This window comes from Lampris incognitus, chromosome 18 (genome assembly GCF_029633865.1).
Source record: "Lampris incognitus isolate fLamInc1 chromosome 18, fLamInc1.hap2, whole genome shotgun sequence".
NCBI lineage: Eukaryota > Metazoa > Chordata > Actinopteri > Lampriformes > Lampridae > Lampris > Lampris incognitus.
The window spans coordinates 23,483,122-23,501,850 of NC_079228.1; the positions used below are offsets into that span (position 1 = coordinate 23,483,122).

An 18,729-nucleotide genomic window follows, 5' to 3' on the forward strand; every position below is an offset into this window, starting at 1 on the left:
GGGCAAGTCTTCCTGGAGTGCGGATGGGGGACGAAAAAAAAAACGCTTGTGTGCCCATTACTGTGGTAAAAGAAAGCAGTGGTAAGAAACAAAACAATTTTCTCACAAGCCCTGTACATTTGAAATTACTAGTATTTTTCAGATATGCACCGTCGGCCTATTAATGTAAATTTGCTTAATGACTATAGCGAATGCTTTGCAAATACTGTAGCGCTACAAGCTCCGCACGCTAATTTGTAGGGTAGCTTTTATTAGCACCTTGTAGTAAAAAATTGGAGGACATGTGACTTGTAAACTTCAAGGTTGCATGATTTCATTTAGCATGCACATTTTAATGCATGGTTATTTTAGATGGGGAACTCTGATATTCATTAACTTTTAAATTGTTTCAGATGTTTTAAATTTAAGTCGGTTATGGAGGAAGACAAAGACTTCTCTTTTTCAGGGAAACCAGCTGTAATGGAGGCTAATCTGAGTAAGTGGAAAAACACTGATAGTTTTTTATTTCTGTTGATAATTACAATGTAGATGAACTCAAGCTGTAAAATATAAAGATTAATCAACCACTGTTTTCTTAATTGCTCACAAAGATCTCTGTATTCCAGGAGATGATAACTTTTGGAAGCTAATTACAGACTTCAATGGACCTCAGACAGGGGAGGGATTAGCACTTCATGAAGCACCATGTAAAAACAGACTTCTCATTCAAGTAGGACTTATGAGAGAGGACAGTAATCTGTCTTGGAAAGCTGTGGTAGAATGGCTTCAGAAGATTTTCCCAAAGCATCAGTCTGCTGATTTCCGTTGTTTGATTGAAACGGGCATCGCAACAACATTGAGTCTAGGAAGTGACGCAAGGCTGACCTTCTTGGAATCAGATGTGAACTTTAATTTTGTTGGCCCAATATGTGACAGCATTGGAGTTGAAAGAGCAGATCTGTTGGAGATGAGAGATTTTTCAGAGCAAGCAAAGTCCATCGAAGTAACATATGGTTTGATTGTTGAGTTGAGTAACTTTGCTGTGAGGGAAAAAATTGACCCTGTGAATTTAGTGGCTTGGCTTAAAAATTTTAATCCTGAGTTTTGCAGGGATGGGGATGTTCAGAGAGCATACAAAACCCTTACCTCTCAGATGAGAAAATTAAAACTTTATCATCACAATCATGCAACAAGAAGTCACAGGAGGAACACTGCAAAGGAAAACCTGCTTCAAAGTCCTTTTGATCTGGTACCACAAAAAGTTGAAATGCGGAGATTTGGTGCCAAAAAACGCATGAAAAAAGACACTTTGTTAGGTTGTGAAAAAGTGAGAGATAATGAGGAAAATGAAAGTTTTGACATTATGTATGATGAAGACAAATCCTGCTCTCACCTTGACCCACATAAAATGATAATTGTGAAAAGTGAAAATATCTCTTCAAGTGAAGAAAATGATGAAGATGCTGATAAATCCAGTGATTGGGAAGAAACCGCTCCAGACGACAAAGGAGATGCTTTAACACTGCTTGACATTGCTATTCTTTCTGTCCAAAAGCTGACATGTGTTTATGGTAAGCGAACTGATGCTTCCAAGCAAGTTTCCATGGATCTTCTCAAAAACCAATTCACTCTCACATGCAAAGAACATCCTGACATGATGGAATTTCAGTTAAAACTTGCATCCCTTCCTGAAGACATCTTATTGGCATCTCCATTGGATTTCTTACACTACAATGCTTATTTCTTTGTTGACATGTACAATGCAATTGAACAGCAACTGATTAGCTTGGAAGGGGAGCTCATAAAGTTCACTGGGGAACCATTAGGCCGCGATAAAATTCCAAAATTCAAGAGCTTTGTGAACTTCTCTGAAAGTGCCACCTCACGATACATTCACATGGCATGTGATATCTTAAATCCTAAGGCTTCTGCTAAGCAAAACTACAGAAAGCACTGGGTTGCTTTTTGTGAGGAAAAGCAAAATCCCTCCAAACTCTCAGTTAGTTTATCAAACCGATTGATTGACTACTTTGAAGCTGCCGCAGGTCTTATTCACCATCACAATGAGATTGCCCTCTTCTTCTCGGACCTGCTGTTAATGAACGATGATGACTGCCAGGATATCATCCTGGAGAGTATTAGCGCTGATTCAACAGACAATGTAATACAGAGCCTTGTATGTGTTTTGGCCCTCATTTATTGCAAAATACTGGGTCCTTACTTGCAACTTATGAAAAGTGAAGGAGAATATACACACTATGGCAAATATATGCTGTTTCTTTACCAAAGACTCCTTGAGTGGTCCAAAGATCCTTCAACATTCTTGGAACCTGAGGAGTCTGTAAATGCCTTTCTGCAGGTTCCCCTGCAAGAGAAAACTTTTGATAAGATATTCCATTACTGTGGTCACTGGCACACAAACAGGGACCTAATCAGAGCATCTTTGAAAAAGATTTTAAAAGCGATTGCTGCAGTTACTGAGGAAAACCTGGGGGATTTTCTGCCAGGAGGAAAATATTCCCAAAGCCCCCCACCAGACATATGCTTACAAATGGCAAACTGCAAATTTGTTGTCTTAATGGGGAAGTACCCATCTAATCGTAGAAGCCCATACAAAAGGAAAAGACCAAACAATGCCTCCAAACACCCTTATGATTTCTCACCGACATGTAGCTCAGAGGATGATGATGACTTATCTATTTCATCTGATGATGTTTTTGAGGAATCATCCCATAGGCAAGCTAAGAAGAATGTTCTCCGTAGCCCAAAAAGAAAGAAATCTCCTCACTCCAGAAAAGTGCAGAAACTAAGTGAAGCCCACAAGAAACTGGAGGTTGGAGAAATTGCCCAGAGACATGATACAAATGAAACTCAGCACATAGTTGAGAACACTGACAGAAAATACATAATGGCCACAGTAAGTAGAAATGGAGGGCCTTGCAAGACACAGCAAGATGTTGACAAGCTGCTACTGCGTTTTGATGGGAAAACTCGTGCTGCCAGACGGGAAGCACTACGTTGTGAGATATTATACCAGAAAATGTTCCTTGACAACAATGACCCAAACTTAGAACCAATCGGCCATAACTCCGAGATGACTTACCGACTGAAACTTGCGCTTCCCCGGGTGAAACCTGGTTACAGTTTTGTCCTTGCACCGAGGCTGACAAAATCAAAACCCATCCCTGTACAGATACCAGAGGCTGAAATGGGTCAGATTGTAAATGATACTAAGGAGTTAATGAGCAATGATAAATGACTTTCAGTCCAAATAGACATGTGACACTTGCCAGTATGATTATGTATTCATGGGCTAAGCAAGCTCTGTGACCTCAATGATCTCAGCCATCTGAAAAGGAACTATGATTTGTGCTGTACATGTCCCTGATTTAATTAATGAAAAATGTTTGGTTTTTTACTTGTTTGAATAAAAGAAATTGGGCAATGAAAATTTTGCATCCTGAACACTTTTGGTTGTATTTTATTGATTTTGAATGGCTGATCATGAAAATCACCTTAGAATTTTCCTATCACATACTGTTTTGTAGATGTAACCTATTTTTGTGATTTCCCATCATATTTTAAGTCTACTAGTATATTGCCCATAAACCGAGCCGTTTTGGTCAGTCCAAGCATGCCTGGCCATGCACTCAGTGTAGGTGCTATGCAAATGTTGTTTTAGGCATGCCTGGGCCTGCTTAGTCAAGTTAGATGCTGACGGACAGGCTATAAAAGCTGCTCACATTTACAGATGCTGTTTGGATGCATGTTGATGCACAGGCAATAGGATAGTAAGCATATTTAACAATAGGATTAATTGTCTTCGGGAAGATTTAATACAGCAGAAGTGTCTCGTCAATGTTGCAACAGCTGCTATACATTCTTTTGCATCTGTGGTGAGTATATGCGTAAGGCTCAACGACGCACCATGACTGCACTAATTAAGAAAGCCTATGAGCTCTACTTCGGATGTAAAATTAGTGACCAAAAGAAACCCTAGGCTCCTCACATTTGTTGTACAACACGTGCAGTCAACCTGAGAGCTTGGCTAAGAGGTTGCTTGGCTCGGAAGTCAATGCCATTTGCAGTCCCTATGATATGGCGAGAACAGAAGGATCACCTGACGGACTGTTACTTCTGTCTGACCAATGTATCCGACCTTTACTAAAACTAAGAAATCTATTTAATACCCCAATCTGCCTTCAACCATGAGACCAGTGCCACATGACAGTTTGCCAATACCGAAGCCACCAGGGACATGTAGCCCAGATGAAAATGCCACAATGCTTGAACCAGATGTGGAAAACGACACTGATCCAGATGTTGGACCCTTTATGCCTGCTTATCCTGATCTTATAACAGCTAGAATTAAATGACCTGGTCAAGGAATTAGATGTGTCAGAAGCTAAAGCAGAACTACGGCGGCACAGTGGTTAGCGTGGTCCCCTCACAGCAAGAAGGTCCTGGGTTCGAGCCTCGGGGTAGTCCAACCTTGGGTTTGTCCTGGGTCGTCCTCTGTTTGGCGTTTGCATGTTCTCCCTGTGTCTGTGTGGTTTTCCTCTGGGTGCTCCAGTTTCCTCCCACAGTCCAAAGATCTGTAGGTCAGGTGAATCGGCTGTACTGAATTGTCCCTAGGTTTGAATGTATGTATGTGTGTGTGTGTGGGTGTCGGCCCTGTGATGTCCTGGCGGCCTGTCCAGGGTGTCTCCCCGCCTGCCGCCCAATGACTGCTGGGATAGGCTCCAGCATCCCCGCGACCCTGAGAGCAGGATAAGCGGTTTGGATAATGGATGGGTGGATAAAGCAGAACTACTTGGTTCAAGATTGCAAGGATGTGGTTTGCTGTCACCAGGTTCTATCTTTCAGAACCGTCAAGAACATTTGACAAGGGCGTCCGGGTAGCGTAGCGGCCTATTCCATTACCTACCAACACGGGGATCGTCGGTTCGAATCCTCATGTCACCTCGGGCTTGGTTGGGAGTCCCTACAGACACAATTGGCCGTATCTGCCGATGGGAAGCCAGATGTGAATATGTGTCCTGGTCGCTGCACTAGCGCTTCCTCTGGTCGGTCGGGGCGCCTGTTCGGGGGAGGGGGAACTGGGGAGAATAGCGTGATCCTCCCACGCGCTACGTCCCCCTGGCGAAACTCCTCACTGTCAGGTGAAAAGCGGCTGGCGACTCCACATGTATCGGAGGTATGTGGTAGTCTGCAGTCCTCCCAAGATCGGTAGAGGGGGTGGAGCAGAGAGGTATGATCGGTGAGAAAAAAAGGGGGGAATTAAAAAAACAAAAAAAACAAACGTTCTTTGACAAACTTCTTTACGCAGGTGGACAACCTCTGTCTCTGCACTGACATTGATGGATTGTTCGTGGCTTTGGGTTGTGTGCATGACTCACAACAGTTGTGTCTTTATAGATTTGTCACGGTTAAACCTGAAGGCTGTCCTGTTGCTCAATGGCAATGTCCACCCTTCAGTACTCATTGGCTACGCAGTACACGTGAAAGAAACCTATAATATCACGGAACTGTTGTTGAAACACGTACAGTATCACAATTACGACTGGAACATCTGTGGTGATCTGGAAGTATTGGCACCGCAGCTCGGTTATACGAAGCAGCATTGTTTCCTTTGTGAATGGGATAGCTCCGTAAACATTTCGGTCCAGGGCATACGTGTAAACCACTTGTCGACCCAACAAAGGTATTTCTGCCTCCTCTTCATACAAAACTCCGACTGATGACATTTTTTGTGAACGCAATGAACCAAGAAGGTGATGGATTTCGCTATTTGAGACGGTTTCCAAGAATAACTGATGCCAAGATTACAGAAGGCATTTTTGTTGGTCCACAAATCAGACAGCTCATAAACGACATGGAGTTAGAAGATCTGCTAGTGGGGCCAGAGAAAATAGCATGGAAGGCATTTAAGGATATTGTTGATAAAAAAAAGGCAAGTACAGAGTACCAAACTACAGTGAGCTGCTTCACAACATGCTTAAAACATACAAAAGTGCAACGTCATTGAAAATTCTTTTTTTTTTTTGCATTCACGCGTGGACTTCTTCTCTGCTGGTCTCGGTGCAGTCAGGGATGAACATGGTGAAAGGTTTCACCGGGACATTGCGACCATGGAAAAGAGGTGTCAGGGCAACTGGAATCCATCAATGCTGGCCGATTATTGTTGGACGCTGACACGAGAGACGCCGGATGCTGAGTACAAACGAGAATCAGCTGCAAAACATTTTAAGTTCAGTTGAACTAACACAATGTGTCAGCATCATTATGCGAGTCTTCTTTTCTTTCGGCTTGTTCCCAGTTTCCCAAGGGGGTCGACCGCCACAGCGGATTTGATCGTTTCCGTCGGTACCCTGTGAGGGCCACAGCACCGATGGCGGTCTTGTAAACCCCGCGTTAATAATTGGGCAACACTTAACGCCGGATGCCCTTCCTGACGCAACCGCTATGCGATTAAACACATTAAAATTCATTAACGTTATTTTAATTGTAAGCGGTTATTTTCTTGCCCGGTGCGGGATTCGATACGAGGTGTACTGCACCACAAAGCGACAGCACTAACCGCTCGGCCAGGGACTAACGTGTCTTATTAGTAGTTTACATAATGTTTATCCAAATTCCTACGTGATTCCGCAAATCTGAAATTGTTTTTGTGTTCAGCTTGACATTGCCCATCGTGATCCCTAATTTTTTTTTCAGGAAGCAAAACGTTCAAAATTTTTGTTATCCAGCGTTATTAATCATTGCATCACTCTTTCTTAATTCTCCGCCATCTGAAAAAAAAGGATTTGTGCTGTACATGTTCCTGATTTAACTGATATTGGGTTTTTTCACGTTTTTTTAGTGAAATAAGTATTAATCATTGCATCACTCGAAATTTTAAAATGCTTGACAAGGGGCGTCTAAGTTGATCATAGACGGTATAGTTATCCTAGATCACTGAAGGGAACTCTGAAAATAAAACTTACTTTCCAGTTTTGCTATCTTTTTTTTAGTAAACCCCATTTAATATCTTTAGTTTCTGTACATGTCTTTGCCAACGAGAATGATCTTCACCTCTTAACACAGCTGCAGACTGGTGTGTTTGAGTTGAAAGATATCCCCATTAGCTATTTTTCTTTGCAAAACTAAAAAAAAAACTCAACGAACAACTGACAAAAGTACTACCTTGGGAATAATGTTACACCTATTTTATACCCATGTTGTGGCGTCAACACAGATCAGCGGCTACCTTTCAAGTCTTCAAATCACCTTTGGGGCAATAGATTTACAATACGTACATTTAACAATAGTTTTTTTGGGAGGGGGACGTCAAATAATTTAGGTAAAATATACCCTCCATACGAAGGAAGACGCTTAGATGAATGTAAAGCTGAGTGTGGTTTAGATATTACCAAAATATCAGTAAATATGTTTTATGCCAACAAAACCTTTGCAAGCATTTTTTTCCTGAATTGAAAAGTAACAGGCAAAAGCAAACATTATTCAGAAAAATAAAGGAAACCCCAACGTAAAGTGTATTAGTAAGGTGTTGGGCCACCGCGAGCCTCCAGAACAGCTTCGGTGCTCCTTGTCATAGATTCTACAAGTCTCTGAACTCTACTGGAGGGATGGACACCATTCTTCCCAAAGATATTCCCTCATTTGGTGTTTTGATGATGGTGGTGGAGAGCACTGTAACCGGTCAATCCAAAATCTCCCATAGGTGTTCAATTGGGTTAAGAGCTGGTAGCTGGGCATAGCACATGGTTCACATCATTTTCATCCTCGTCAAACCATTCAGTGACCCCTCGTGCCCTGTGGATGGGGGCACTGACATACTGGAAGAGACCACTCCCATCAGGATAGAAATGTTTCATCATAGGATAAAGGTGAACATAACTTCGTATTGATTTGCAGTGACCCTTGCCTGTAAGGGGACAAGTGGACCCAAACCATGTCAGGAAAATGCCCCCCCCACACACACAGCATAACAGAGCCCCCGGATCCCCTCACTGTCAAGCGCTGAGGTTTTTCCTTTAATTTGTCTCTGGGAATTTGGTTAGCGTAATATCGTGACAATAGTTGTATTTTCCCGCTCTTAACAGCTGCACCACAGTAAACTGGTAAGCTTTTCTGAATTTCCACGATAGCCACATTATCATTTCTCAGAAAATGTGTGGAATATCATTTAATAAGAAGAGTCTCCATTCCCGGCCGGACGGGGCTTGGGAGTGGAGCGCGTACGGGCAAGAAATCGAACGCATCCATTGTTCACAGAAAGCCCCGGCCTCCATCATTGGTCAACTGATTGGGCCTGAGATAATGGGCGGGGATAAGAGCGTAACCCTCCGCCACTCGTATGTTTCCTCTCAACCTCTCCACCAATGCGAAGGGGTTGGTCATGAATTTGGGTTGAGGGGCGTCCGGGTAGCGTGGCCACACTGTTGGTTTCCCGATAGTTGCAGATTTTCTGTTATCTAGAAGAGGACCAACTAGATCCGGTCTGTTTATTATTATTTTTGTGTGTACAAAGCAGCGATATGGCGGGCAGCTGGTGGAGCAGCGCGGCGGTGACCCATGTTTTGATGGCTCTCTTCGCCATGGGTTCCTGGGTTTCCGTCAACTGTCTATGGGTCGAGCTCCCAGTGGTTGTCAATGTTTTGCCTGAAGGTCAGTACTTCTATGATCAGTTCGTATCTTATCAGTGTTTACTATAGGCTTATCAGGAGTGTGCTGGAAGCGTTCGCGACCGTGGTGAAGTTAGTTTTAAATTGGGTATTCGACAGCCGTTCACTCCGGATCCAGCGGCTTTTTCCCCCCTCAGTTTCACCTGTTGGCAGTAAGAGGACGGTTAGCTCACCTTAAGGACTATCAATAAATTACTGTTTGACACAAAACCAAAAATAGGTGTGCAACATGAGACGAATTAAGTAAATTTTAATCCTAATTTTCACTAATACGGGCAAATCAGCACGGAGATACGGGAAATTACAATGATCACAGAAAGGTAAATGAGTTCATCTGGACACAACGTTAAGTGAGCGTACAAGTGACTTGGTCAGTCAGAAGACTGAGAATGTCCTTTTATGGACACTACACTTGGATGAGTGATGAAACGTTTCTCCCGCTAAACGTGGCCAGATGAACTAATTCACCTTTATGTGATTTGCTTACCTGGATTATTGAGCATGCGTAAAGACGAAAATAACAATAGGGTTGTATCATTCAAACAGTAATATATTGATGGTCCCTAAGTGAACCCTTGCGGTTAAAAGCAAGCGCTCAGAGGTGAGCTAGCCGTTCTCTTATTGTCAACACTAGGTGAAACTGAAGCAGCCGGATCCAGAGGGAATGTCAGTCGAATATCGAACTTAAAACTAACTTCACGGCGGTGGGTTTGCTTGCAGCTGTTTTAGCCAAGTGCCTTTTCAGCGCTACTGTTGCGTGCATAATTAAGTTGAACTTCTCCCCCCAGGTCTGAGTCTTAACTCCACGCACTGCATAATGTAAGCTGAGTGGGGGGTAAGGGGCTGTGGGGGGGGGGGGGGCGTGGATGTGTGAGGCAGGAGCATGGGCAAGGGTAGCTGGGGAGATCCATGAGAAGGGCCCGGCGCTTTGCCGGCTCGCCGCCGTACCCGGTCTCCTCCACCGGCCCGCTTTCCAGCATGGCGTCAGACACCGCCCCGACGGAAGGGGGCCCCACGCGACGGGCCGCGGCTTTCCGGTCCCGGGGTGACTGCTCCGCCAACCGCGGCGTAAGCTCAGCCCGACCGACCCAGTTGTCCGGTAGCGCTTCTACAGCCGTCAAAAGCACAAGTTAGAACCACTGCACCAAAACTGAAAATGATTAAATAACCATAACTAACTGTACATTGAGAAAATGTAGAAAATGTAATAAAGGCGCAAGGTTAGTGAGTTAATGCCTGTGAATGATGAGTCTCGATCAGCTTATATTTGAAAATGAGTGCGGGTGTGAAACCGCACTCAATGGCGGGGCTGGGGTAGGTGGGTGATCCCCATGTACATAAATTGATACCCCAACTCCAGCTTTACTTTCTCTGGTAGAATGAACCGAGTTGTGCTGAGAGACTCGTAAAGACTTTTTGTATCTTCTGAAAGCCATGTTTCTGTTAATGCAATCATAGAGAAGTCATTGTTCAAGGACGTTATAAAATGAGCAAGGTGATCATAATGTCGTCAGAGGTTATGGGTATTAAGGTGGAAAGTAGAAAAAAAGTTAATTCTGATGGAAGCGTTCTAGTAAGGTCCTCAAATTGTTTCTCATTCTAATAACTCCAGGGCTCATTCATTAAAGAGAAACAATTCATATCAGGGCCGATCATACTGAGGCCTATATGATCCACCTCATTGTTAAGCTCAAATGGGTTAAAAACCACATTTTCAAGACTAGTTCTTCTAAAGTTGCCCTATCTGCTAAACAAATAGCTCCGATAATGAGGGGCGCGGCCAAATATCGGTACACAAAAGAGCCACTCTTACCTATGACTCTGTTAGCGACGGGCGTTGGTAAACATCGAGACACAAAGAGCCATGGACATCTATAGCTCTGACAATGACTCCAAGAGGATAAATTCTGAGTCTCACCACCAGCCAGTCAGACTAGCTTCGTCTAGTCAGAAAGGCACGAACTGAGGAAGCCTCTTGGATGAGAGGCGAAACGGCTTCACGGATATATACCAAGTCCAGTTGCACTTGATTCAACTCCTTTGGATGACACTTATCATGTTCTGTAATGGATAAGTCAAATAGAGTGCAGTAGGTGAAATGTAATGAACTGTGTGGGGAATTGGGTTGCTGCATCAGCTGATTTGATACTGCAAGGAAAACAACGGGATATGACTAGAGACTGAGCAAAGGGGACTGCAACACTTGAGACTTGTTGATTCAAGATATTATGAAATAACAGTATATTGTAGGGAAAGGAGAAAATACAAAGGCTATTGAATCTTAACTTTGAATCTTTAACATCCATTTATAGTGTTGTTTATTTCCAAGTGTGAATGTGCAGTAGTCATTTAAGGTATCAACACAACACAAATGACAACAGCCCTCTTGTGTTTGCAGGGTGGAATCTGCCAGCCTACCTCTCAGTGCTGATAGCATTTGGTAACCTGGGTCCGATAGCTGTGACCATTACACATCATTGTGCTCCAGGAAGGTTAAACGAGCGCCTTGTCATTCACGCCATCCAGGTGTTGGCAGTGGTGGTGTCTGCTTTCCTGGCAGTCTTCTGGTCTCACACATTCACAGTGGCCGGAAAGGAAAGGTCAGTACCATTCCTGCTTTTCACCTTCGTGCTGTCTCTGGTGTGCTGTACGTCCAACGTCACCTTTCTGCCCTTCATGTTCCGTTACCCCTCCCAGTACATTCGCACCTTCTTCATCGGACAGGGCTTAAGTGCCCTGTTCCCCTGTATTGTAGCCTTAGCACAGGGTGTCGGGAAGGTCGAATGTAAAACAGTAAATGGTACAGTGCACCCGCAGTACCTGAAGGAGGGTTTCCCTGCCCAGAACTTCTTCTGGTTCTTATTTATCATGCTGTCAATCTCGGCCCTGTGCTTTCTGGCCCTGACACGAAGACAAACTGCGTTACAGCAACCGGACACACCGCAGCAAGGGTCTGACCTCATAATGGTGGCACCAAAGGAGAACAGGGAGGAGACAGACCCATTACACAATGGAAGGATGCCAGTGTCTGAGGACCAGGTGGAGGTGGTGAAACAACCACCTGCCCAGACATTTTGGACGCCACGCAACATTTACCTACTGGTGCTACTTGGCGTCTCCAATGCCCTCACCAATGGAGTGCTGCCTTCTGTCCAGAGTTTCACCTGTCTGCCCTATGGTACCATGACCTTTCACCTATCTGTGGTCCTTGGTAACATAGCCAACCCAGTGGCCTGCTTCATGGCTATGTTTGTACTACTCAGGTAAGAGAATTTGAAGGATCCAACTTTTAGTAAAAGATATCCATATGGTTGGGTAACTATTTATACTTTTGCACAATTGTCAAACATAAGCACAAGTGTGCTTCTGTTTAACAGATGTGGCTGCTTTTTCTTAAGAAAACATTTGACTTCTCTTTTATGGTCCCGCCCCGTCTCCTAGGTCTTCTATTGGTCTTGGAATGATGTCTCTGGTTGCGGGAGTCTTTGCAGCATATCTCATGGCATTAGCAGCGCTCAGCCCCTGTCCCCCTCTCTTGGGCAGCCCTGCTGGCATAGCCTTAGTGGTGAGACACAATATGTTTTCTCACGTCATACTGTTAATATACAGAAGCATTTTTTTTTAATTTATTTCATCCCCCCCATCCCTGTAGTGTGTGTTGGTCACTAATTTCAATCATGTGTTTGCTTCTCCTATAGATCATCTCCTGGATTTTATTCACAGGGCTGTTCTCCTATCTGAAGGTGATGATTGGGACCCTGCTCCATGAGGCAGGTCATGCTGCCCTGCTGTGGTGCGGCATCTCCATCCAGACCGGCTCACTTATTGGAGCAATCACTATGTTCCCCTTAGTGAGCATCTACCAAGTGTTTGCCAGGTCACAAGAATGTGTGGATATCTGTAGTTAGCAGGAATATCATGTTGAATTTATTTGTACAAGGTTTTTTAAAAAAAAAAATTTTTCTGGATGCACAACGTTCATTGATTTCTACAGGGAGATAATTGGAAAAAGTTGCGAAAGTGGGGTTATGCACCAAATAGGCCTACTCTCCTTTCTTCGAGATCATGCTGTCATTGAGGTATGACTCTCTGGGTCAAAGTGACACACTGACTGGGTGTCTGGGTGGCGTGGTGGTCTATTGCATTGCCTACCAACACGGGGATCGCCGGTTCGAATCCCTGTGTTACCTCCGGCTTGGTCGGGCGTCCCTACAGACACAATTGGCCGTGTCCGCGGGTGGGAAGCCGGATGTGACTATGTGACTTGGTCGCTGCACTAGCGCCTCCTGTGGTCTGTTGGGGTGCCTGTTCGGGGGTGGGGGAACTGGGGGGGGGGGTAGCGTGATCCTCCCACGTGCTACGTCCCCCTGGTGAAACTCCTCACTGTCAGGTGAAACGAAGCGGCTGACGACTCCACATTTATCAGAGGAGACGTGGTAGACTGCAGCCCTCCCCGGCTCGGCAATGGGGGTGGAGCAGAGATTGGGACAGCTTGGAAGAGTGGGGTAATTGGCCAGATACAATTGGGGAGAAAAATGAGGGGGGGAAAAAAATCCAAAAAAAAATTTTTTTTAAATGACACACCAAGAAGCGTGGGAGCCTGATCAGACATTGCAAAAAGGCTCTCAGATCATGGGAGTATTGAGTTGCTGTATGTTGGCCATGGTTATGTATGACTTATTATTCATCAACACAACAAGTGTGTTGCGCTATAATGAATGTACTGTATACAGTATGTAATTTTGATGGTTTACAGGGAATACAGATGAGTAGAGCTGCTGTCTGATAGTGACCCATATGTGAATTGTTTGATTTTTACTCAGGGACAGAAGCACTAACTTATTCATTCTTGTTGGTTTTGCCCGGGCCTAAGAAGTAAGATGTAATCACATTCAGACGGACCAGTGGCATGTAACTTTTAGTCACACGTGTAGGTTTTATAACTTTAGAAGATTACTGGTCATTTCATATCTACTTATATTTGGCTACCTCTTCCGCTGAAATGCATAATTCAATTTAATGTCAACAAGATTCAGCCTTGAATTCTGGGAAAGTCAGATGTCCCAAAGTATATGTTTTGATATAAGAGTGGGTGCAATTCAGTTGCACAGTTAAATCTGTTGGTGGAAAAGCAAAATTCTTGCTGGTTGTGTGAAACTGCTATTATGGATATGCTACATCTAAAATGTTGGGAATCTCATATATTTCATGCCCAAAATGTTTGTATATGTTTAAAAAAATTGTTTTAACTTCTTAATGAAAATGCCTGTTAACTAGTACTATTTCTTTTTAGATTTGGCTGTGGGTTTTGTACAATATTTTATAATGACGTTTCAACTGATCATTTTAAAGTTGTCATTCCTAATGTGCTGTATGTGATTACATTGCCTTAAGGGAAGAGTGTCTTTCTTTTTGCTTAACAGCAGAGTCAAAATCATCGTGTACACTAACAGTCCTATATGTCTGCCATATTACAAAGTGTGACATGTCGGTTCTTGAAGGAACAACAGAAATTTCTTTCTGATATGCTGTATTGCTTTTGTATGGTCATTTTATTAAAATGTGCTGCTACAAAACTTCCAAGTTTGTAAACTTTAGATTTTATAGAACTCCGAAAGTTGAGTTTCAGTTCATTTGCCTTCATTTCTATATTGTAATGCTGTTTTCTGTGTTGAACTGTCACTAAAGAAAACAATTTTTGTAGCTTTTCATTTCACCAATTATTGAGTTTGATTGCTTGTATGACAGTGGCCATTTCTTACAAGTTTTCTCTCATTTCTTTCTTTTTTTTTCATCTTTCAAGTTTTGTGTAATTGTCATCCATTCTTTCAGTTCAGCATAAAACACAGAGATGAAACTAAATTTCAGATTAATGTAAGTTTTAAAATGACAGGTAAAACATTAAAGACTTGTTTAAAAGCAAATGTAAAATAAGTTATTTTTTTTCTCTGTCCTGAACCTGACGGCAACACTTGTGTAACAACCTGAAAAGTTTAAAGAGTCTAATTTCTTGGGTTTTATATTCTAACTTGTGCTGTTTTTTTTTCTAATAGTGACACTGCATTATTCTGAAGGGGGGAAAAGGTTTTGCTTTGAACGTCAAGGTTAAAGTCTGAATGAAATCTTTTGTACCAGAGCTCAATTTAATAGTAATCTGAAAAGACGAGATCATTTCTTTTTCTTAAATTCTTGATTCATCATAACACGTTGAAATTCCCAACCCTCCAAAAACATATCGTGGAGTTTCAGTATAGCTTAGCACAAACTTACAACACTACTCATTTTTGACTACATTATGAAAATGCTCAAATGTGTACCGATATTATGGGTAATGATAAGAAGAATTAACCATTAAATCCATGTGTGGGACATAAAGTGTCAGGTACAGTGTGCTCCATGAGACTTTGGACTGCCATATATTATTCTTGGCAACACACTTGACTAAATGCATAACATCTCTGGAAATACCTCAGTGAATATAAACAAAGCTTGGTGTTTCAGTTACCATGCATAGACTATGACGAGGGTCATGAGTGTTTCCCTTTAGATTTGCTGTGGTTGATGTTTATTCGTACTCATTCTGACTCAACGTGTAACGGGAATACATCATTTTGACTTAAACGGAGACATTTTAAAATTCTATATGAATTCATTAGTGGGTGGTGATCAAGCATATAGCAGAGGGTAAGTCCACGTTAATTCGTAGAGGGCCTGTTGCAGTGGCACATTATATACACTAGGGGGAGCCACGTCTTACAATGGCTGTGCCTAGAGGGAGTGATGGTGAAAATGAGGCCTTCAGAGAAAAGTGTTACTGAAGAGTTAATCTGGTTTTCAAAATCATCCCCAAATATGCAGGGCACCTAAACTCAATGTCTGCGTCTAAAACGTGTAAATTTATAAAAAGAAGAATTTAAATCAGATGGTATGAGTTCACAACATGTAGGCTACCTGTTGTCGGGGTCAGTCTTCCCCAAAGATTTGGGAAAAAAATTTTGTTTTTATTTTACCTTGTGTCACTACGTTAGCAGCTCTTGTGCATGGAATAGATGATGCACTTGAATAGGATGGACCCAGTCAGCGAGCGGTCAGTGGGAGGGATGCCAGTTTGGAGGGATGGGCATAGCCCAGTGCTTTTCAATCAGAAAACTGGTATGGGAGCAGTGGCCAAAGGCAATTTGGCCCTAGACTGCTGGAATACCTCACATGCCACATAAACGTAATTAAACTACCCAGCAGCATAAAAAGATGAGCCGCATTGTGGTTATATGAGGACTGGAATGAAAACCACAGATGCAAACGGGTTTAAGAAGTGGAGGGGGCCCAAAAGTCACTGTTGACAGGCTAGGAAGTTTATTTGCATCACATCTGCTCAGTCAACTGGAAGGTAAAATATCGATCTGAATCGATCATGAGGGAAGTACTGCGAGGCCACCTTTAAACTTAGATGGGCACTCCCCCCAGTCACGCTTGTCTTTATAATGTCCACTGACATAAAGGGTTGCTGCAACCCCCCCCCCCCCCGCAGCCATTGGTGTACAGGGATGGACAAATTACTCACCCAGAAATATTGATCTCCCCTTCCTATACGTGGCCTAAGCATGGCAGGTAGCTATAACTGTAGCATGACAGTAGTATGGCAACAATTAACATTACAGGAGTAGTTAAGGGATATTGGACGTAAGGTTCCCATTGTAAAACCATCTAGATTTATAGGTTGTAAAATGTGCATCTGTCAAATTGCTCATTTTGACTGCTGTTCACTGCTGGCAGCAGTTAATGTTAATTTTGTAACAAATAAGTCTATTTTTATGTCAGTGTGCAGAAAGCAAAATAAGCCTCGAGATGAATGCTCATTCATTAAATGAGTGTATTTGCATTTCCAGTGATATATAGTCTTTGCTGATCAAAATTCTCATGGCGTATTTAGTCCTTTGTTCATTCGACGGGCCCCCTCCCACAGAATTCTCAAACCCATTTTGTCTCTCATTTGGAGACAGGCACAGTTGAGAGTTGCTCTTTTTTTAAATCCCATAAATCCCAATGTGCTTTTTGTAGAGCACATAGAGATAATTTTTTTTTTAAAAAACAACCCTCCTCTACAGGATGTAAGCTTGGGCAATATTAAAGAGTTTAATCATGTTGAAACCCTGAATTCACCTGAAATTATAAGATTCCCCATCTTTATTCAAAGGCCGAGGTGGTTTGGTCCACAGTCGCAGACAAGACACAGCTTCCATGTAAGGCAAAAATACAGTTGCCCAGTAATATAAGGACACGAGGGAATGCAAAACCTATTCTGAGTTAGGAAATATTGAAATGTCTTAAATTGAAGTTTGTCCGCTCTCTTGCTTTTGGGCACAAGAAGTGACAGTTTCAGAGAGCATGGGCTACAAAATGGTACCGAAGAAAGAAGCTCCTTAATGCTGGCATCAGACCACATTCACAGGCTTTGATAGCAACACTATCTAGCAAACAACAATTACAGTTAGATATATATGGAATTGTGTGTGTATGTGTGTGTGTGTGTGTGCGTGTGGGCATGCATGTGTGTGCATGCATGCATGTCTGTGTGCATATATGTGTGTGTATGCAGGCCTAGATATCCATCCATCCATTATCCAAGCTGCTTATCTGAACTCGGGTCGCGGGGATGCTGGAGCCTATTCCAGCAGTCACTGGGCGGCAGGCGGGGAGACACCCTGGACAGGCCACCAGTCCATCGCAGGGCCAACACATTCACACCAAGGGACAATTTAGTACAGCCGATTCTACTGACCTACATGTCTTTGGACTGTGGGAGAAACTGGCGCACCTGGAGGAAACCCACGCAGACATGGGTAGAACATGCAAACTCCACACAGAGGATGACCCCCCCCTCCCAAGGTTGGATTACCCCGGGATTTGAACCCAGGACCTTCTTGCTGTGAGGTGACCGTGCTAACCACTGCACCACCGTGCCGCCCAGGCCTAGATATATAATGTCAATATCCAACAAACCATTAAAGATTATCACTGTTATAAGACTGATGCTGGTTCTTGCTCACCATGACAGTGCTGTTTATTTGGATGACACGTTAACATAAAAATATCCCTGAAAAACTAAACGATGACTGCTCCTCATCTGAACAGCTTTTCGCAATACTCTCGCTCTCTCTATATCTCTCTCTCTCGTTTGCGCCATCTGGTTGGGAAACACGAACTGTCCACATTCCTTCAGTCATGCGGCGTGGCTGATCTGAGTCACATGCTCGGGGAAGGAGAATGTGAAAGAGAGAGAGGAGGGGATGCCTCGAGTGACTGGGATAAGGGCTTTATGCTTTTGATGGGATTGATGATGGAAATGATGGGGAAATGAGTGACATCTTCAGTAAGAATGCATTACAAACAAGCAGGAATGGAACAAAGTAATGCGCCTTTGTCAAACTGAATGGCACTTTACTTGTAAATCTTTATCTGAGGTGGAGGTAGGATGTGCAATAACTTTATTTCATTGTGTCATACATAGGTCATCCCATGGTCCATCACAGTATTTTAGATTCAAAAGCTTCTGCTGAATTTATGAGATATGGAGAACATCTTTCGATCTGTCTTTAGTACGTCTTCCTGAAATAGAGAAAGTGTGTTAGGCTTATAGTCTTGACTGAAAAGTTGCAGAAAACACAGGTTGGAAAAGACAGGGTTACATGCCATGCATGGTCTGAGCCAGACCCAGCAGGCCCAGGAAGACGCATGATGTGATCTGGTTCAGTGATATGATCAACAAAAGACATTTTTAGAGGAAGCAACCTTATTTCACTTCACCATATCAGGCCAGAGCTGACGAGTGTTTTGAGATGAACTGATAAACTTAGGGGAAGTTGTAGCATGAGTGCATCTTTCTCTGTGGTCATGAATCGCTGATAAAGTTGTACAGACCCGGTCTTGTTGTTTTTTGTTTTGTTTTGTTTTGCTTTGTTTTTTTTTGTTTTTTTTCCCCATGTCATAGTCCCCCCCCCCTTTTTGTTCTTCCCAGTTGTATCTGGCCAATTATCTCACTCTTCCGAGCCGTCTCAGTCGCTGC

General features: G+C 43.1%; 2 protein-coding genes across 2 annotated transcripts; both read left to right on the forward strand.

Moving 5' to 3' along the window:
- Positions 1 to 55: 55 nt before the first annotated feature.
- On the forward strand, positions 56 to 3,433 carry LOC130129047 (uncharacterized). Its single transcript, XM_056298842.1, has 3 exons — positions 56 to 81; positions 393 to 475; positions 606 to 3,433. The coding sequence occupies exons 2-3, from the start codon at positions 415 to 417 to the stop codon at positions 3,236 to 3,238; spliced, it is 2,694 nt and encodes an 897-aa protein (XP_056154817.1). The 5' UTR covers positions 56 to 81; positions 393 to 414; the 3' UTR covers positions 3,239 to 3,433.
- Positions 3,434 to 8,372: 4,939 nt separating this feature from the next.
- LOC130128757 (solute carrier family 52, riboflavin transporter, member 2-like) lies at positions 8,373 to 12,974 on the forward strand. Its single transcript, XM_056298472.1, has 4 exons — positions 8,373 to 8,649; positions 11,065 to 11,929; positions 12,108 to 12,231; positions 12,365 to 12,974. The coding sequence occupies exons 1-4, from the start codon at positions 8,520 to 8,522 to the stop codon at positions 12,572 to 12,574; spliced, it is 1,329 nt and encodes a 442-aa protein (XP_056154447.1). The 5' UTR covers positions 8,373 to 8,519; the 3' UTR covers positions 12,575 to 12,974.
- Positions 12,975 to 18,729: the final 5,755 nt, after the last annotated feature.

Excerpts from the sequence above, each read along its gene's own strand:
- LOC130129047 (XM_056298842.1), top strand. The coding sequence starts at position 415 with ATGGAGGAAGACAAAGACTTCTCTTTTTCAGGGAAACCAGCTGTAATG. Across the intron at positions 476-605 it reads TGTAATGGAGGCTAATCTGA|GAGATGATAACTTTTGGAAG; the intron begins GTAAGTGGAAAA and ends TCTGTATTCCAG.
- LOC130128757 (XM_056298472.1), top strand. The coding sequence starts at position 8,520 with ATGGCGGGCAGCTGGTGGAGCAGCGCGGCGGTGACCCATGTTTTGATG. Across the intron at positions 11,930-12,107 it reads GCTATGTTTGTACTACTCAG|GTCTTCTATTGGTCTTGGAA; the intron begins GTAAGAGAATTT and ends CCCGTCTCCTAG. Across the intron at positions 12,232-12,364 it reads CTGCTGGCATAGCCTTAGTG|ATCATCTCCTGGATTTTATT; the intron begins GTGAGACACAAT and ends CTTCTCCTATAG.